This window comes from Malania oleifera, chromosome 10 (assembly GCF_029873635.1).
Source record: "Malania oleifera isolate guangnan ecotype guangnan chromosome 10, ASM2987363v1, whole genome shotgun sequence".
Lineage (NCBI taxonomy): Eukaryota > Viridiplantae > Streptophyta > Magnoliopsida > Santalales > Ximeniaceae > Malania > Malania oleifera.
The window spans coordinates 47,632,380-47,654,449 of record NC_080426.1 but is presented as its reverse complement, the minus strand read 5'-3'; the positions used below and the strand labels follow the sequence as shown (position 1 = coordinate 47,654,449).

The 22,070-nt window shown below is 35.7% G+C and overlaps 1 protein-coding gene across 1 annotated transcript; it reads left to right on the top strand.

The window, feature by feature from the left end:
- Window positions 1–598: 598 nt before the first annotated feature.
- On the top strand, window positions 599–19,541 carry LOC131165613 (large ribosomal subunit protein uL5c). Its single transcript, XM_058123556.1, has 3 exons — window positions 599–1,119; window positions 1,953–2,153; window positions 18,967–19,541. Exons 1-3 carry the CDS (start codon window positions 865–867, stop codon window positions 19,306–19,308), a joined length of 798 nt encoding a protein of 265 aa, XP_057979539.1. The 5' UTR covers window positions 599–864; the 3' UTR covers window positions 19,309–19,541.
- The last annotated feature ends 2,529 nt before the right edge of the window (window positions 19,542–22,070 follow it).

The window sequence follows — 22,070 nt, the reverse complement described above, 5'->3', positions numbered from 1 at the left end:
CTCTGAAAAGAAAAGCACTATTGGACAAAATGAAATTGATTTTATGGGAATGAAGATATCTCATAGAACCATTCGCCCAGGACTCCATCTCACTGAGGAATTATTACATTTCCTTGATGGTCATTTTTCGGTAAAACAGATCCAACAATTTCTTGGAATCATTAATTATGTCAGAAATTTTATTCCTCACAAAAGTCATTACACTAGTGCCCTGACAAAACTCTTGAAGAAAAAACCACCACCATGGGGCCCATACTAGAAAAGAGCTGTCCAATATCTCAAAAAGGCTGTAGATAATCCACCGCCCTTAACTATTCCATCCTCAAGGGATCTTATCCTACAAATAGATGTTTGTGATCATTATTGGGGGCAATTTTACTTGAAAAGGAGGACAAAAAAAGGGCCTATTGCGGGCATGCTAGTGGAGAATTCAAGGAATCACAAAAACATTACCATAATGTCTTCAAAGAAATACTCGCTATAAAAAGTAAGATTTAGAAATTTGACTTCTATGTCAGGACGAAACACTTTACTGTTGAAATGGATAACTTATGATCTTTAAGTTAAAACATAAGGTCCTTCCAGATTCACAATTCTCAAGATGAAAGAATGATTTTCCAAATATGATTTCTCGATAAAGAATTTAAAAGGCATCCACAATGTTCTATCTCATATGTTCTCTAGCCCTAGGAAAAATTCTTCCATTCCCTTGATTTTATTATTTGTTTTAAATTTTTTTTTATCCTCCAATTGCCATACAATTAAACAGAAAATATACTGGATGCTTCAGTAAATAAAGCGACCATATCCACACCCCTCGTGACTGTTCTGGACCGCCACCAGAGATAACGAAGGCCACCATCCATGGCGTCTCCCGCGCTTTTACAGTCAACAGCTTCGCCATTTCACGGCCAGTCGCCGGTGACCTCCGTGCCGTTGTGGGCACGATTTCCGCATGAAAGCCCCAGGGGCGGACTCAGGTTCGCAGTGAAGGCTGCGACTGGGGTTGTTTTGGTGGAGAAATCTGAAGCAGAGAAGACCAATCGACTGAAGACCATGTATCTTGAAAAGATTGTTCCTTTACTGAAAGAAGAGTTCTCGTACCAGAACATTCACGAGGTAACAGTGGCCCCCTTCTATTTTTTTGTTAGCATTTCGAAAACACTCTTCTCGATTCTGATTGCAAAAAGTGGTGCACATTTTGCTTTTGGACAGCAAGAAAAGTAATTTTTTCAATTGCCAGGCGACAAATGCCTTTGGATGTGATTTCTGCTCCTTTTATTTTAACTCTTGGCTTTCATTTTGATTTTTTTTTTTTTAGCTTACTTTATGTTTGTTTCGATGGAAAGTATTTTTGGGTTTATTTTAGGTCATCAAATTTGGATTATGAATTTTGGGTCTTTGAGGTTCTGAGATAGCAATAATCTTTGCTCAACCGAGCTTACTTCAAGTATGCAGAAAACTTTCTTCCTACAGAAAAATTGCAACTTCAGGTTTAAAGAATGAGTTTTTTCTGAAGAATACTTAAAGAGATACGACGCAATCTTCCCTAATTGCATGTTCAAATATATTCCAGGTTTGAGGATGATTTTTTTTTTCTCCTGAAGAAAACTTAAAGATATGATAAAATGTTCCTCAATTGCATGTTCCAATATCCAAATTGATAAATGGAACTATATTATTATTATTATTATTATTATTTTTGAGGTCCAGAAAAGAAAATTTCCTGGGAGCCATTTTCCTGCAAACTAATTAGAGCTTGGTGTAATTTTTCTTTTTTCTTTTTGGTTTTGTTGTTGTTGGTTCTTTTTTTTTTTTTTTGTTTTAGTCTCAGTTCGATCCTCTGTTTTTTGTTATCTGTTAGTCAGTAGTTACATTACCAATCTAGACAATTTAAGTTTTAATTTTTTATTTAATTTCTTTTTTCAAATTTGTATGTGGACATTGGGTAGGTGCCGAAAATCGAAAAGGTTGTGGTGAACTGTGGTATAGGAGATGCTTCACAAAATGCAAAAGGTTTGGAAGCAGCAATGAATGATTTGGCACTTGTTACAGGGCAAAGACCTATAAAGACACGAGCTAAAAATGCTATTGCTGCCTTCAAACTCAGGGAAGGTCAACCAGTTGGGATTGCTGTCACACTCAGAGGAAAAGTGAGCATTTTTCACCCTCAATGTTGCGTCATTTTTTAAAGTACTCTTCAAATTTTTCCATGACCTCTTTAAACAAGAATATTAAACCTTGAAGGTGTTTGTGCTTTGTGATGTCCAATGTTTGCCCTTGAAGGGTCATTTAGGTAAACTTAAGGCTTTCTTGGTTAGATAGTAGGGTTTGAGTCTTGAGGTTATGACTTTCCAATTGGGATAAAATCTTGATATTTAAGTGGAGAATGGTATAAGAGCAAGCCCATTATCGAGCGGGTTAGTTGAGTGCTTTGAGGGCCTTGGGCACTGTCATATAAAAAAAAATAGTGATTAAGAGTCTAAATGTTGTAACACATATTTTCCTTCTAAACATGAACATAGGAATGGTTTTTTGATAGCATTAATATGTGTATTGTAACCTGATTACTTTATGATCCATTTATCATGTTTTGCCTTGTTGCAATCGAAGTACTGCTTAAGAATGAAATAACATTTCTTCTGCCTTGTTCCAATGCCACTAGCAATACTTAATGACTGTTATTACAACACTATTAGGTTATGTTTGGTTCATGGAATACCTATTCCTAGAAATAGAATAGAATACAATGAGAATATAATGAAAGTTATTTAGTGATGTAATAATTTAGAAAGAAGTCACTTATGCAAGAGTTTAGGTTATTTTGTTGAATATGGAATAGGACATATGTAGACATTCCCATGATAAAATATAGTTATTCCTTGTTATAAATTCATAAAAAAATTTGCATTGTTATTTGCTTAATGGTAATAACACATTTTTGATGTGAATGATCAAGTTCTTATATTATAACCACTTCATTTTTTTTTTTGGGGGGATAAAAGACAATTTTATTAAAGCAATAAGCAAAGTACAAAATTGAGGACAAGGGGTCCTCTTTGGATAAAAAAAAGATACAAAAAAACTATAAGCTACTAAAGGAACTAGGATAACAATACAAGTATTAACTTCAAGAGCGTTGCCCTCCAATCTTTTGTGAGGCCGAAAAACAGTAATACCCTAAAAAATCAAGAGTGTACACCCAAAAGGATGCAAGGAAAGTCACTCTATTCCAAAGTAACAGTGGGCAAGTCAACTTTTAAAAATCCTAGCATCTCTCTTAATCCACTGGTTCCAAAGGATGAGCGAAGATAGTCGCAAACCAGAGCGATCTTCCGTTTCTATTCTGTCCATAACCCTAGAAATTGACCAGTAACAAGTATTCCACCTTTCTCGGGGCCACCCACTATTCCCTAGAAGAGAGAAAAGGGCATTTCAGAGCTTCGATGCTACCCTGCAATGCACAAAAAGATGGACATTTGATTTGTTGCCTGCATAGCACATGAAGCATATGTTAGGACTGAGAGATTTATGAGGCCTTCTCCTTTGAAGCAAATTCTACGTGTTAATCCTTTTCAAGATCAAGGTCCAACCCAAAGCTCAAATCTTCATAGGGACCTTAGCCCTCCAAAGAATGTGGTTCCAAGGAAAAAGGTTGGGGGAGGGAAGTTTTAAAAGGTAGGATAATTTAGAAATGAATGTGGATGGGATCACCGCTCACACCCTTCTGTACACATGGATGGTAGGAACATGATGGTCCAATAAAGAAAGAAGACTAGTGAGCTCTCTGACCTCTCTTTCATTAAGATTCCTGAAAAACTGGAAATCCCAAGAAAAGAATTAGAAGAAATGATGAAGTTGATGGGAGCATTATGAAGCAAAGAAAGCTTGAACAAACAAGGAAATTTTAACTCCAACGAAGACTCCCCCACCCACATGTCCTCCAAAAAGTGGACTTTTTCCATTACCCACTTTAAATCAAATAAGAGGAAAGAAGATACAAGCTACCACACGTGAGACGTAATGCCACAGCCTCTCGTGTCCTAGCTGTTTTATGTAATCCCATACTTGCTATTAATCACCTTATGCCATAGGGAGTCAACTTTCGGAGGGAGCCTTCAAAACCATTTGCCTATAAGGGACATGTTTTGGGTACCACATTTCTAATGCCCAAACCACCTTACAAACTTAAGTCTGCTAACCACATTGTTTGATTTGCGGGGTACTATTCTTTCGAACCATTACATTGAACCCAAGGGAGCGAAAATTGGTACCCATTTTGAAGTGTTTCAGTCCTACAAGGAAGCGCTAGTGTGAGACCAAACAACGACACCTCTTTGTGTTGCTCATAATACTAGCTACTAGCTCAGTTGGACATACCTCGTTAAGGGAGGGGAGCAAGTATTCTTTGTCCTCAACCAAAATCATCTTCAAAAAGGACGTTTTGAAGAGGTTCTTGGTAGCTTGCAGAAGGATTAGGCCTCATTTGGGAGTGGAGGCCTTGATCAAAACAGCAACAAATAGGTTGTCCCATTGGAGAAAGATGATTTGGAGGATGAAGAAGAGGATTTGAGCCCTATTTCATCAGATTATAAAGGACTCCTTATTGATAGCTTCCGCAAGAAAGATGAGTTTATGGACCACTGATGCACAGATCTTGAGAGTCCCACTACTGTAGTTCCATCTTTTGACAGAGCTTACAACTCTTCCTTCAAAGGAGATGTGGGTTTAGACCAGGTTCATCTTCCCAAGAGTCTAAGCCCTAAACCCTCCCTTAACCCATACTGCCTCTGTCGAACACTTGGAGTCCCCTACAGTGCCAAACTCATTCACAATTCACCCACATTTCGACATGAGACATGAGGCTCTAGAAGATATGTAGGCCAGGCATGTTGTTAATGATTGTAACCGACCTATTGTGTTGGAATCTAAAAAGAGCTAGATGCATAAGTTGCTGGAGTATATAGTTTTGTTGAGTTGTATATTATGAATATGGAATCTAGGATACTTATCAAATTATTGAATGAATGACTGTTGAGTGTTCTAGTGATAAGAAGTTGTTTTTCACTTATTATGTTTGTTATTGTTAATTTAAGAATTTTGAGATTTATAGTCAGCTAACCATTAGTTTTTCTAATACACGTACCTATAACAACAACAACAACAAAACCAAGCCTTAAGTTCCACTAGGTGGGGTTGGCTACATGAATCCTTTTTCACAAATTTGTGTGATCATGAACAATTTCTTTCTACAAATTTAGGGCTATTAAATCCTTACTCACTATCTCATTCCAAGTTGTCCCGTACCCCTTCTACTACCCCTCACAACAACTAACTCACTCTTTCTCGTTGGCGCACTATGTGGGTGCCTAAACCATTTGAGTTGTCCCTCCTTTATCTTATCTTCTACAAGAGTTTATGCTTAACTTATTGCGAATAATTTATCTTTCAATCGTATACCATTCATCCATCTAAGCATTCTCATCTCGCCAACTTTCACTTTTTGGATATGTTGTTTCTTAGTTGCACAACATTCTGATCCATATAGCATAGTTGGTCTTATAGTCATCCTATAAAACCTTTTTATTTATTTATTTATTTATATTTTTTTTAATTTTTAATTTTAATTTTTAAGGGTATTCGACAATCACAAAGCACACTTGAACATTTCTCCATTTTATCCAACTTGCTTTAACTCTATGCATTACATTCTCTTTAATTTTTCCTTAAGCTTGCATAATAGATCTAAGGTATCGAAATCTACTAGTGTTATATATTTCTACATCATCAAATTTAACTTTGTCTCCAATATTCCTTTCACTATTATTGAAATTACATTTCATATATTCTGTCTTATTTTTACTTATCCTAAAGCCTCTAGATTCTAAAGCTTCTCTCCATAATTCTAACTTAGCCTCTACTCCACCCCTAGTTTCATCAATCAATGCAATATCATTTGCAAACAACATTCACCATGAAACCTCATTTTGGATACTCCTAGTCAGTTGATCCATCACCAAAGCAAAAAGATAAGGGCTCAAAGCAGATCCTTAATGTACACCTATTGTGATTGGAAATTCTCTAGTCTCTCCACCTATAGTCCTTACACGAGTCATTACACCATCGTACATATCCTTAATGACACTAGTATACCTACTACATACACCATTTTTTTCTAAAACCCACCATAGAACTTCTCTATGTACCATGGTTCGAAATCACGGTCGCGGGTAATGTTGCGAAACGGTCGCGGGAGACGCGGGTGTTACGTAACGAGAAGCGGGCGTAACGGTCATGAATTTTTTTCACGCATGCACAACCATGCCAAAATTGAAAAATAAGCATGAAATCCATTAATACATGATTTTTAATGAATTTTGAAGGCTTTCATTCAACCTACAAATGCTTTTTAATAGGCATTATGATTTTTGTATTAATTTTAGTGCGCTGTTTACAAAAAAAAGCATATTTTTTATAGTTTACATTACTTTAATGAGTAAAAAGATGTAGAAATGTAAGAATCAATTAATTAAAGTCATAAAGTTACTAAAAATGAATCAATACTCAATAGACTTAATACTCAATATACACATTACACATACATGAATTTAAAAAGTGATTAATATCAAATATCAATAAATAGTTGAAAATACATGAATACACTATTACAAATTTATAACATAACACATGTCACCACCAAAAAGAATGACGTGGAGGGTCTTCATAATTTGCATCTGTATTTTGAGATTGGGATGGGAAATTATCTCCCCATCCTTGTGGAAATTCATAGTTGAATGAACCCAAGTTTGCATCATTTTGTTGTTGCTCTTGAAAATGTACTGGTGATGAAAATTCTCTTGAATAATGTCTATAAGTTGGGGCAGGGGCTGGCTTTGGGTAGTGTGTAGAAGAAGACTCACTAGATCCTGAGATTCCTGATCCACTGGGATAAAAATGTGAGTCACGAGATGCATAATATGGATATGCTGGATGAGATCCATATGATTGTGATGATGAACCATCTAAACCAAAGTCGCCAAAACTACGAACCACACCATATGAATCTTCAGTAGAATCACTAGGGTCACCACGAGCACTCCTTCTCCTAGGTTGTGAAGATTGGTTCCCTAGAGGAATACCCAAGTCATAATTTTCAGGTATGTCATGTAGTCCATAAGGATCAGGAGGATATATATCCCTTGCAAATGATGTCCATGTATCATATCCATAATTATATTCTACACCGCCGCCTCCACCACCACCACTGCCACCCCCCCAACCCCAGCTCCAGCACCACTATTACCATCATCATCACTTGGTGGGCTCAAACCAAGATTGTCATCACTTTGTGTACGTTCAGGGCTTGAACTTGAATCATCATGCGCGTTTATTGGTGGTTGATCACCTCCTTCTGTAGTACCACCAACTTCTTCATTTAATCAATTTGAATTGTCCTGACCGTCGAGTAGTGGTGTCTCTCTCTCCTCTAACCATTGACTTAAAGGATCATCTTCTTCGAAAATGTAGTCCAAATTGATAGGATTGAAACCCTTTTCAATTTCTCGTTGGCTTCTTCTCATTGTACGTCTTAACTTTAACCTCATGTTGTAATGTACGAAAATAAGTTTTTGTAGTCTCATGTACTTTAATCTATTTCTTGTTTTCGTATGGATGAGGCTAAAGGTGCTCCAATTACACTCACAGTTCGAAGCTGATGTGGTCTGGCTAAGAACTCTAATTGCTATTCTTTGGAGCTCAGGAGCACACAAGCCATAATGAATCCACCATTCAGTTGCATGAATAATTAAAAAGAGTTTTATGTTAGTATAACGTATATTTCAAAAGTCAAATTTGAACACAAAGAGAGAAAATAGAGTCATTCTCCATTATTTAGCTATATAGCCATATTTACTAGGATTTGTTTGTTTCACTGCCCTTTGAGCCAACGGGGTTCCAAAAGTCTCCTGCCTATCTCGATATAGCAACAACTAAAAAAGAATGATTGTGAAATATAATTAATTAATTAGATGTATTAATAATTATTCTTGAAAGTATTACAGAATAGTAGAACAATTCATTATTCAATTTAATGGAACCAATACTTACTTGATTAATAGCTTGAATTTGAGTATATATACTGGGTACCAACTTGGTTATCACTTTTTTAACTCCATCCATGACTTCTCTAGCAACTTCAGGAGAGGATGAGGCACCATAAAGAAATTGTGGGTTCAAAAAATACTCTACAATTAAATTTAGAAACATATTAATCAATAGTTTTCTAATGCAACTATGCGTAATTTAAAAGTTAAAATAATGAGAAATTGTGTTTGATTTACACTTACCAACAGCGTGCAAATCTTGGTGCAACTGAAAACTCCACCGGTTGTCAATAATTTTCCAATAGTCTTTGTAAAACCGGCAATCTTTTTGAATGGCCAATTTCGCCCTATCAATTGTCTCGTATATGAAGTCCATGGTTGGTTTTTCATTACCATCAACCAATTTAAGAACTTTCACCAAGGGTTCTTGTACTTTAATTATATCAGAGGCCTTTTGCCAAAACTCTTTGCCTAAGATAATTTTCTTTGAATCATATGCTGGGCCTGATTTTGCCATTCCAAACCTTGAGTTTTTCCAAGCATTAGATGTAAACATTTCCCTTAGTGTTTGTTTATGCCTGACAATAGTCTCCAAAGTAATGAAATTTGTGGCAAATCGAGTGATGGCAGGGCGAAGTAACTCTCTATTATTTGTGAATTTCTTCATGAAATTCACTGTCCATGTGTGGTTGTAAATAAATGAGGTTATCGTTCTTGCATCTTCTAAGACCTTCTTCACGTTACTTTTCTTACCAATATCTTCAAGAATAAGGTCTATGCAATGAGCTGCACATGCTGTCCAATAGAGATTGGGCCTCTTCTGCATTAATAATTTTCCTCCTGCCTTCATTGCAGCTTCATTATCAGTCACTACTTGGACAACATTCTCCTCTCCAATTTCTTCAATCACCTCGTCCATTAATCTGAAATGAAATTATAGATTTAATAATTACTACTATTTAATTAAAAACATGCAAGTCCATAATACTATTTGCATATACAATTAAAATTAGAAAATTACCTGAAATAATATTCAGCTGTTCTGCTTGGTACATCAGAGGCATCAACTGATTTATGAATCACGGTGCCTCTATCCCAATAAACTAAAAAGTTTATAATGTGTTTTCTAGTTGGTCCTGACCAACCATCACACATAAGTGTTACACCTCTCTCTTTCCAAATTCCAGCAAAAGAAGTTATATAATTTTTCATTTCTTGATACTCTTGCTCTAAATAAATTTCAGATATCTCATAGGGTGATGGACCCTTCACCTCCTTTCCAACCTCTGCAGCAATATCAAGCATAGACTGCATAAATGGAGAGTCAGCTACATTAGCTGGAATCCGATTATAAATTAGGAATTTTCCAACTGCTTTTCCTAATTTACTTTTTAAACCTTTCAGTAATTTTGTGTTGATTTTTGGTTGTTTCACACTCTTGCTTCTTTCTAAAATAGGATCCATTGCCTTTAGTCTAGCTTCAGGGGCATCAGGATTGATCCATTGTCGTCCACTACCTCCAGCTTCTCGACCACTATAAGATCGAGCTCCTGCTCTATTGAAACCACTGGTAGCACCACTGCCAGAGCCACCCCCCTCTTCATAAATATTACCCCTTTCAGTTGTTCTTGCTTGAAATCTTTGTCTCTCTTCCCATTGTTGTTGTGATCGTATGCTTTCTTGTCAAGCAAATCTCATACTTTCTTCTTCCAAGTCTTCTTCATCGCTCAAATTCTCAAAATCTCCTCTAATTTGGGCTTCTGCTTCTTCTTGCCTTTTTTGTTTATCTCTTTTCTTCTCAGCATACTATTGTAGATGTTTCATCATTTGTTCTCTTACATGTGTGGTCACATTTGAGCATCTAGCTACTTGACCCTTTTTATGTGCCAAGTGTTGTTTCAAGCGTGTAATGCCCCCTTTGATTATCTTCTCACATAACTTACACATAATAACATGTCTATTACCGTCCACCGTTGTACCAAAATGCCATCCAATATCCTCACTAGGTAAGTTTTCATTTCCTCTATCACGTGATATATTGATAGACTTAATTTGATGATCTCTACACAAAACATAAAGAAAATACAAAGTTACAACCCTTCTACAATGACAGGAATAATATAATTAGTAATTTAGTAAATATTAAATAATAAGTACTAAATAGTCCTAATTTTAAATACTTATTATGTAAAAATAAAATATAATATTTGATTAAAAAAAATAAGTAATGTTTATTATTTTTATATTTAAATAAACAAAATTATAAAATATTAGATATTTTATTATAAAAAAAATATATTCCTTTATCTTTAAAAAGATATTTTCATTATTTTTTATAACTTGATTTTATTTTCATTTATAACTATAAGAAATTAACATTATAATTTTAAAGGTAAAAAAGACTTTTGCTCTACTTTCATATACATCACAGCATCACTAATAGAGATCCATACATTACAAATTGACTATTTAACTTTTTAAGCATTTCCTCAGTATATGGATTAAAATAAAATTTTTCTACAAATTCCGGTAGTAATTAGTAAAAATTAGATTTATTAATGTATTAACTATTAGGTTAATTTTTTTTTTAATAAGTTATCAATTTTTACTTTATTTGATAATTGAAAACAAAAAATAGATATTAACATTTATTTTACCTAATTTTAAATTTAAGGTCAAAATGATGTTTTAAAACTTAAAAAATATTAATAAATAGGGTCACCCTACTCAAGAAATGGCAAGTAGATACACATGTAACATAAAATGGGTGACAGATGTTATTTAATTTTTTTTTCTTTTATAATATGAATATTATTTAATATTTTTTCAATAGATGGGAGTGAATATGATATCTTCTTTATCAAAATGACCACTTTGTCCTGCTGACATAAATAGTATGTTAGCCAATTGGTGCCATGAATTAATTTTATTTCTATAAGTTTGGCAAATCCTAAGACTAAATATTATAATAATTGTGCAGAGTATTCCTTGGAATTCTTTAAGAATGGTGAAAAATAGAGCTCAATTAAGTCTAGATAATATAAAATGCCATCACATGGATGTCTTGTGTACATACATAATTTTAATGCTTTGTTTACCGATGGTGAATGCAGTAGTGGATATTCAAATATTATTATAAAAAAGGCTTCAATTATTATTGGTAAATATTAATTATTTACTAACCTTAAAAAATATTAATTATTTACTATTAATAATTGCTTCCTATGTCATGGAATTAGATATTCATAATTATCTTTCAAAAAATATAAGACAATTAAAATATTTATAAATTAAGAAAATTTTATTTTACATAATTATTAATGATTTCTAATTTTTTACTCTATTAAATGACTTTTTTTTTTTAATTCAATTTAACAAACATATTTTACAACAAAATATAATTTTAAGAAAAAAAAACATAATGATAAGATAAGTGCTGTGGGTGTTTAGTGTTGAGTGTCTCATATGCTGGGGAGTCGAGTGAGACCGAGAGAGGGGAGGAAACTCGGAGGAGCCTCGAAGGAGCGAAGGTTGCGAAGCACAAACGGTAACGATGACTCCAAGCTCCGAAGCTGAAATCGAGAGGCTGACTGGTGGCAACTGCGATGACTGGCGGAGGAAGGTGCCGACGGACTATCGGCGACTCGCAGAGGCGGCGGAGCTGCTGCAAACCTGTCGCCGGTGACTCGCCAAGCTGCTGCAACTGCAAGTTTGCAATTCCCGAGTCCTGGAAGGCTGCGAAGTGTGAAGATGAGTAGATCTGCTCGGTGTGCTCACTCTCAGGCTTCGAAGAAGTGAAGCATTCTTATTGCTTCGGCGAACAAATTTTCAAGGTCATTTTTTTAGTTTCCATTTTACCCTTTGAATGGCAGATGGGTGTGGGGACTGGGGAGAGGGGGAAAGCAGCGCTGCTGCCTGCAGCAGAAAGCCTTCAGGGAATCTGCGAGCTGTCGGCCATGTAACGGTCCGTAACGGACCGTTACGACGTGTAACACTGGGGGTATCGGCTGTTACGTGCCGTTACGGTTGTGAATTTTTTCCGAACCGCATTATCGTCCCGTATCGGTTTCGGAGCCTCCGATTTCCGTTATGTATCGGTCATTACGCTACGTAACGGCTGTTATTTAAAACCATGCTATGTACTCTATCATATGCTTTCTCTAAATCAATAAATACCATATGCAAATCCCTTTTCATTTCCCTAAACTTTTCCATTAATATTCTTAAAAGATGTATAGCTTCTGTGGTAGATCTTCCGGGCATAAAACCAAATTCATTTTCTGAGACCTTTTTAGCCTTAATCTTTGTTCAACTACCCTTTCTCACAATTTTATCATATGACTCATAAGTTTAATTCCACGATAGTTATTACAATTTTGAATGTCTTTTTTATTTTTGTATATAGGTATTGAAGTGTTTTTTCTCCATTCATCTGGTATTTTCTTAGTTTTTTATAATTGTGTTAAATAAATTAATTAACCATATAATTTTGTTATCACCTAAGCATTTCCAAACTTCAATTGGGATGTTATTCGATCCTATAGCTTTTCCATTTTTCATCTTTTTTAGTGAAAACTTACTTCATTAACTCTAATCTTGCGAATAAATCTCATATTTTTAGTCTTTTCCTCATTTGTCAATTTTAAATTTAAGCCTTCTATTTGGTTTTCATTAAATAGCTTACTAAAGTAACTTCGTTATCTTTCTTTTATGTCTTCTTCCATAATCAAGATAATATCATCCTCACTTTTTATACATTTTACAATACCTAAGTCCTTACTTTTTCTTTCTCTAACTCTACAAGTTTAAATATATCTCTTTCCTCTTCTTTTGTATCTTAACTATCATACCAATTATTAAATGATCTATGTTTAGCTTCACTGACAGCCTTTTTTGCGTCTTTTCTTGCCTCTTTATATTTTTCAAAGTTATCCATGTTTCTAAATTTTTGCCATTTTTTATACCAAATTCTTTTTGTCTTTATGACTTTTTGAACTTTTTGATCCCACCACCAATTTTCTTTGCTATTTGAGAATCTTCTTTTTAACTCACTTAAAATCTTTTTTGCTGTTTTTTAAATAGAGCTAGCTATTCTACTCGAAAGAGTGTTTGTGTATACACCATCCTCTATAGTCCAATTACCATCTTTGATCATTTTATCTTTAAGTTTTATTATATTTTCTCCATTTGGGTTCCACCATCTAGTTCTCTTACACTGATTTATTTATTCTTTCTCTTCCATTTTTTAATACATATATCTAACACTAAAACTCTATGTTGTGTGGTTAAGCTTTCTCCTAAGATAACTTTACAATCCTTACATGATAAACGATCTACCCTCCTAGTTAAAAAAAAATCTACTTGACTTTTATTTTGTCCACTTTTGAAGGTTATTAAGTGTTCTTCTCTCTTCTTAAAGCAAGTATTCATTGTAAAAAAATCATTTGACATAGCAAAGTCTAAGATCATCTCCCTAGACTCATTTTTGTCTCCATATCCATATCCTCTATGTATCCTTTCATAACCTTTATTAGCCCTTCCGATGTGTACATTTAGATCTACTCCTATGAATATTTTTTTCAGTTCCTAATATGCCTTGTATAATACTATCCGTATCTTCCCAAAATTGCCTCTTAAGATTTTCTGATGAGCCTACTTGAGGAGCAGAAACACTAATGATATTTATTATCTCTTGGCCTAAGACCATCTTGATTTTTATAATTCTATCCCTTACTCTATTTACATCTACAATGCAATCTTTTAAGTTTTTGTCTACAATAATTCCTTCCCCATTCTTATGTTTTTCTTTCTAGCGTACCAAAGTTCAAATCTTGATTTATCTATTTCTCTAGCTTTCTCTCCCACCCACGTAGTTTCTTGAAGGGAAATTATATTAATTTTTCTTCTGATCATTATGTCCACAATTTCCATGCTTTTACCTGTAAGTATCCCTATATTCCAAGTTGCTAATCTAATCCTAATCTCCTAAACTAACTTCTTTACCCGCCCACTTCTAAAATGATGCGAGAAGCCTCGCATATTGGACAACGTACCCGGGCGCAAACACGTCGCGTCACTTCGAAACAATGACCTAGCCAACCCTTGCCCACTTTTCTTTACACCTGGGTGGTATAAATGCAATGCATCACTTGTAGGGGACGCCCCAACGAATACTTGATAAGGATTCATATCATAGTGATTTGACAAGTTTTACGTTGGCTGTTAGCTACTTAACGCAAGCCTCTTCCTTTATCCGGGCTTGGGACCAGCTGTGTATGGAAAGATTAGGATATTAAGTGCATCATAGGCGGAGTTAATACATGTACCTATAGAACTAGTATTTTTTTTTTTTTTTGATGACCCGGAGCCCCAACCTGGACAAGCCCTTCGAACCCACCCAGGCGGCAACAAACTGGTGGATGAAAACATTGCTGCCCGCCCATTGACGCATACTTGGTACTTCACTAGGCGAACCACAAATGGGGAATTGAACTTGGGACCTTGGGGTCACTAAAGCCCAACTTCGCCCTTACCACTTGAGCAAACCCAGCTGGGCCAGTAGCACTAGTATTTTAGGGGTTTGGAATTTTGCAAGTTGGATTCAAGGCTTCAAAATCAGCATGCAAACCTTAGGCAGGCTTGGGCAGGTGTTTTAGTTGCCTGGATTGAGCAAGCCTCCCGACCTCAATTCAAGCAAAAATTTAGCTAGGTTGTAGGGCATTCCGAACTTGAACCTGACAGACCAATAGACATACTGATGCATGTGTTCACACAAACACACATAGAGGTGGTTGTAAGTTTATGCTATATAACAGAAAAATTATAAGCTCTTCTTGTAAGTCAAATATAAACTGGTCTTAGATTGTTTTTCCATGAAATGAGCCCATGTGTGTGGAGAATTGGAGATCTTTCTGTGCATTTTTGACATGCCGCTTGCTTTTTGGACTCCATTTGCTCCAAATATGATTGCTTCATTGTCTCCTCCTTTTTCCTCTTCTGCGCTTGCATTGCTATCCACTTTCAATACTTCGCGTTCGCCATCTTACAAACACAAAGACTCAATTTAAGCATTTGACTTAGAGACGTATTATTGACTGAATATGAGGCATTATCTATTTAGGAAATGAAGGGGGGCATGTGTAAATATTTTCTTTGATGAGAGCTTGACTTCTTCTCATTCTGTACCAGGCAGCATAGTTACCAGAAAACGCTAGCACCCTAGTAAGCCACAAATTGGTTCGAACTTTCTGCAATGTGGTACAGTTTTCGTTTTGGAACACTAAATCTAACAGTCCAAAGTTTTTAATTCAATGTTTCTCATGTAACGTCTTTTTTTAGTTGAAAGTGGGAATAATTGCATTATCATTCTACTTTCAGTTATTATTGATTACTGATCTATTTCACTGAAGAAAAATCTCTTCTAGATTTAGGAGTACCTTAATATCCTCTAAAAAATATACAAGATCTATTACATATTTTTGACCAATATATGTGTCTAAATATACCCTAATGTTCCACATTTTAATAGCAAGTGCTATTTGTGATCCCATTCCCATTCCACAAACCAAAGGTTACACATTCTAGGCAACATTTTTCCAGAGTAATGCTTCTTGTGTATTCTTGTCTTCAATGTTATCAATGCAATGTACAAGAATTGATGTCCAAAACATGCACAATGAGAGTTGCACAAAACAGTAATTCCTGTAACTCTGTCCTACCTGTACAACCTAATCCAAGTTAACCTGAGCTTAACTTGGGCGGGGTTAGGGATGGTCTGAGGATGGCTGCAGAGGTTTTGAGCTCTAGGGGAAAGTGAGGTTCCTTATTCATAAACTCTTTTTGTTGGGGAAAAATTTTCTTGTAGCTAGAAAACAAAGGATTTCTTGTCTTGTACACTCGCATAGTCAACAGCATCATAAGATGACATCTACAATTGTGTGGTTTTCACCATCCGACTTGAGGAATCTTTTATTGAAGAATTTGTCTTGTACACTTGCAGAGTCAAGTCCTAATTTGCAGTTTTGACAAGGACAGACGCTTTGTTTTCAAACAAGCACTTCTAATGCTTATTACCAACCACATTTTTCCCTTCTAGCAAAATTTTTGTGTAGAGGACATGGTATGGCCCCATGGTAATGGGCTCATCCCTTTGTGCATTTGAGCAAGGTTTGAGCCTCACCATCTCCTCCCCAAATTTCCTAGCAATATATATATGTGTGCATGTGTGTGTGTGTGTGCTTGTGTGAGTGTGTGTCCATGTGTGTGTATGCTTCTGAACAGAATTAAACACTTTTGAATCCCTTCCCAAGCCATAATCATTTAAAGCTAAGTGCATTTTCAAATTGTTTTAAGTTTTTTGATTGCTAATGAGAAGGAATGCAGCTACTGGCTCATTGGGTGTGTTAGAAAACCTGGTTGAAGAATCAAGTCAGAAAAGGAATCACACAATTAGTAACACAATCCTTTCAGCTTAGCTTGGTTGATCTCTTGACACAATAGAAAACAATGAAGAAACATAATGAGCCAAGAAAAATATTTCTCCTGTGTTAAATTCCAGCTTGAGTAGAGAGAGCATTGAACTGAAGAAATCTGTTGAAGACTATTGCCATGTTGCTTTAAATCACTTCTCATATTTTTCTTCTCCCTCTTCCTCTTCTTCCTACTTTAGTGCTTTCAAGGTTCGGGCTTTTGACAAGCAAAAATCTGGCTGAAAAAGCATGGAGGGAGCTTATGCAGGTTCAGAAGTGATGGCTTCTAGTTTTTCTTCCATTAAATGTGGCAGCTGATGGGCTGTTAGCTTTTGTAATGTCTTGAAGCTGTACATTTTGGCTGTCGAAACACAACACTAGAGACAGGAAGTGGTGGCTTGGGCTCATCAACTCTCCACTACTTGTCTCTTTTTTCCGCGGGCTAGCTCTGATGACTACCCTTTTTGCCTCTTCCCCGTACAATCCCACTGATGGTTTTGTACTCTTTCATGAAAGCTCGCAAATAAATTCATCCTTCTGCTTTAGCTGCAAGGCATGATCATTCTTCATTTTCTCTCTTTCTGCGTCTTAAGGCTTTCACTGTTTGTCAAAGCACTTTGACTGTTTCATCTGCTCCTCTTCTCCTGGATTCTGGGGCAAAACAACTCCTAAAGAAAAAAGAGGACCTGGGTTTTCATTTCTCATTTGATAGGGGAGAAGATGGAGGAGGAGATGAGAGAGCTAACATAAGAAGGTGCAGGAGAGGAGCTTGCAATCATGGATTGTGCTTGTGCTCCAAGTAGTTTTTCTGTTGCTGTCATGTCAATTGTCCTCTCAATTCACAAATCTCTTTCTGTAGTTCAAGTAATAGCTTGGCCTGATCAGTTTCGGATTCTGGCTGCTTTAGCATTTCCTTATTTGCCTCAGATGCCTTGGTCTGGATCTATTTGGCTCAATCAAACCAATGAAGGGTATTTTGAGTTTCGCTGAACGAGAGATTGCTTGGATTGATATTGGCAATCATTACAGTATTACAAGCTCCCCCGACCCGAATAAAATCCTTGAGAAGTTGGCTGAGCTTTGAATTTTGGTAGGGTATGTGCTTCTTGCCCTCCACCAGGCCTTTGACGCAGGTAGGGATTGTTTTGTGTTGGCACTTCCAACTGAGCCAAGTGTACTATGATCAGTTGCAATAGCTCTCTCTGAACACCAGTTCTGCTGTGTTTGTGGAATATTCTGTTAGAGTGGTAGAATCAGGAAATGAGGCATCCAAAATAAAATGTCACCGCAAAGCCTTTTCAGCTGCAGATAGTCATTCTCGGTAGTAAACTTGGTTAGATAAATGTCTTAACAGTTGACAATTCTAACAAGGTACTGCGACCTGGCATTTTCTTCTTGGCCATAGGCGGAAGCCTCTCAAGCACAAGAATCTTACTGTGTATGCTGTCTTTCCCTGGAACCATCACTGATTCTTGCACAATTTTAGCTCCTACACATCCTCATTCCAATTGTGGTGCCAAACACATCAAGGAGAGCCTTCTCCACTGCAGTGGATGCGGCTGGCTTTTTTGGACTTAATTGGATTGAGCCTTGGTATGGAAACTTACTAAATGAGAACTTTCAAATTCAGGGAAACCCCGGAATTAATAAAAATGGGCAATCCTGAGCCAAATCCTGTTTTCCGAAAACAAGCTAAGGGATTATTTTCTTTGTGTGACGGTAAAAAAAACATGCTTTTTTGGAGAGAGATACTATTTCACCAATCAAGTCGCAGGTATCTAACATATTCATACCTAACGTTTTTCCACGAAGTGGTGACGAAACGTATATCGGTGATCTGATCTGGACTGACATTCTCCTTGGCATTGGTGGTGGGTGGCAGAGGGAATATGAAAGTTCTTGTAACCATTGGATTAGGCATTGTGGTCTCCTTCATCACATGATTTGCGTGTGATTGTATCTCTTCCCTTTTACATGCCATTTCATCATATTATTGAAATAATAAAATTATTTTTTGACATGATAGATCTTTGAAGCACCCAACCAATCCACTGGGATAACAGACTTGCCTTTCTATCCTTCCCCACTTAAATACCAGATTTGATTCTTCAACTGGAAAGCTGCAGCCCAAAGGCTCGAACAATTGATCTTTCAATTGGAAAGCTGCAGCCATAAGACTCGAACAACTATCCTTGGAGAGCGTTGACTTTGCCAAGCAAAAATCAGGGGTGGAAATATCAGTACACTCTCACAAGCCTTTGATCTAACATATTATAAAGCATGTGTCTTATGCTGTTTACACAACCAGTGAAGGGATCATGTCTAGCTTGAATCATATGGTTTTATTTATAGAACCAGTCTTATGCTTTATGCTGCTTGTAAATTGATTCTGGCAGATGATGTACTCGTTTTTGGACCGGCTGATCAACTTGGGGTTTCCAAGGACAAGGGACTTTCAAGGTGTAAACCCAAACAGCTTTGATGGAAATGGGAATTACAGTGTTGGAATGCGGGAGCAGAGTGTATTTCCTGAGGTCATGTTTGATGCTCTTGGTAAGCCAAGGGGAATGGATGTCTGCATAACAACAACAGCTAAAACAGATAAAGAAGCCCAGAGGCTGCTCGCTCTCATGGGTATGCCCTTCAAAGAGGGTAGAGGTCCTACAGTTGTGGTACGCAGGAAGAAGCTGAGGTCTCACCATTTTGACTCAAAATCAAAGGTAAGGGGAAGAAAGTAGGAGATTTTCTTTCCTGAAAGTCTAGGAGTGTCTTGTACCTTTATTGCTGCTATGTTATTCTCTGTGAGTACGTACCTTATTTTTGCACATATCCTTGAAATGAAAGGGTAATTATGTCCAACAAAACTGTTTTCGTTTTGTATTGTTTTTCTGGGCATTACTTACTAAGGATGTACATTGTTGAGGAGTTTTGAATAAATTCAGGCCTAATTTTGGCTCATGTTTATTGACAAGCAACTAGCTCAACTGCTGCATGGCCTAGTTAAGGTCCATTCTATTAACGATTGATTGTTGTGGATTGTGATTTGTGATGTGAGACGTGCTTTATTGCCTAGCTACGATATGAGACATTGTATTACCACTAATCAATGGTTTATTTTTTATCTAATCTTTCAAAAATCTAGCACAATCTCTCTCCCCCCCCCCTTCTTCTCCTTAAAAAAAGAACACGAGACGAAGAGGGATGCACTGCTTTTTTTTTACTTCCACCCCTTGTATTTTGCACCAGAAGAAACCCTAGATACCATTATAGAGGTTGATTATATGGGATGAATAGTCATTTCTTCTTTTCCACTTTCAATAATAAAATCAAGCTAGCTCTACCCACGCGTTTGAAAACTTCAAACACCAATAATGGGTTTGGCCCATAACCATCCCCATCTTGTCTCACAATCATTGATGGTGAGCACAAGATATTGACACCGAAATATAATTTATATGTTGTACTGATTAGTCTTTCAAACAAAAGAAGTTAATTTAGCAAACAAAAGTTTTTTTTTCATTACCTAAAAACTTCATGAAAGATATAATATAAGCCGTGCAACCTTACTTCACATAGAAATTGTGTCTTCCATGGAGTTTTTATGTGATGTAAAAAAATCTTTGTTTGCCAAGTCAACTTTTTTATTTGGAAGACTAATCAGTCCAACATATAAATTATATTTTTGTGTCAAAGTCTTGTGCTGACCACCAATGATTGTGTATTGATAAATATTCATATTAATGTACACCTAAAACAATTTCTACGTGAAATAAGGTTGCAGTCTAATATATTATGTCTCCATGGAGTTTCTACATGATGTGAAAAATTTTTGTTTGCTAAATGTTGTAAATGAAATAAAGAGAGAAAAATATAGAAAAGATTAAAGTAAAGAAATTTGGAGTTATATAAATTCAGCAGTCTAGTTCTTGAGGAACTAGATGTTGCTAATTATTGTTATTTTTTTAATTCATTTTTGTAAAATATGTCCTTATATAGACAAAGATTATATTGGCATCCCAAAGGTCAATTCCATAATGAACAAACCATTATGTGGGCATATTAAAAGTTATAACTTATATTCAAGATAGTCATCAGCATTTATAATATACACGTTTTACAACACTTCCCCTTGGATGACTATACACTATGAATATGACTCGTTAAAACCTTTTGTTGGAATTTGTGTATTGCCAAGAGGGGGTGAATTGGGTATTTCAAAAAATTTCTTCTTAAGTTCAATTCAATTTGCAACCAGTATAACTCAACTTAGGGTCTGTTTAAGCAAATACTAAAAACTAAATAATATAAGACTAAGCATATAAATAAAACAAATACGGTAGACTCAGTATTTCTCAACCATTTACAATAATAAAAACATAAACATTCAAGTGTAGAAAATAAATTGTGAAAATTAAAATTAGGCACAAGAAATGTTATTGGGATTTGGCCAAACTTGCCTACGTCCCCGCCTCAAGCTAACAAGTAAGAGGATTCTACTAGTTGCTCACTTACGGGTGGAGTGATACCGTTTACAACCTCTCTCTCCTTATTGGGTAAGGGAATACCTCAGGTTCATATTAATAGGGCTGACCTTAACCTTTACAACACCTTAACAGGATGGTGCATGTAATTCTCTTAACCAGATCTGAACCAGTTCAGTGTTCTCCTAACCAGGTCTGAGCAATTCGGGACTCTTCACAAGGTGAGTCTCCCTTTCCCGACAACCCGTCAGGAATACAACCAATAAAATATTTGTGTACAAATAAATTACTTCTAACAAAAGTTGATGTGTACACCAATAAGTACAAATATACTCATGTATGATATGAAATCAAGGTCAGTGTGAGAATGTGATTTTGTCAAAAATAACTTATGCAATCTTTGAGTTAGATGTATATGATAAAGCACTTCAAAGATGCAAACCTTAATAAAAAAATTTTCTCCCAAAAATATTTTCCAAATGAAGTGTAGGAGAACTTAGAATTTTGCACTCAAATCAATTTATGCCCAAATAATAATAAATGATCTTTGATAAAAAAAAAAAAAATGCAAAGTATACTTCAAAGATCTTCAAGTTCTCAAGAGCAATCTCCAGAAATATTTTTCAAAATGAAGTATAGGAGATTTTAGAGTTATGCCAAAAAATGAACTCTTACAATAAAGGCAAGATAAGTTTTATAAATCTTGCAATAGAAATGCAAAAGATTTACAATTTAGAAAAATATTTCTCCCAAGATATTTATCAAAGAAATATGTGGAGAAACTCAACTTATACTCTCAAGGAATGATTTAAAAAATATAAGAGCAAATGAGAGTAAATGACAATTGTTGTGAGAAATGAATGCCCAAATAAATTTGTTCTTGCAAAGATTTTCAATGTAATGAGTGTGGGAGAGTATAAAGGAATGAAAAAATCAAAAATATTTTCAGAGGATTTTCAATCTAATTTCATGTTTAAAAATGAGTAATGGAGGGGTATGTATAGAGTCTGAGGGAATTT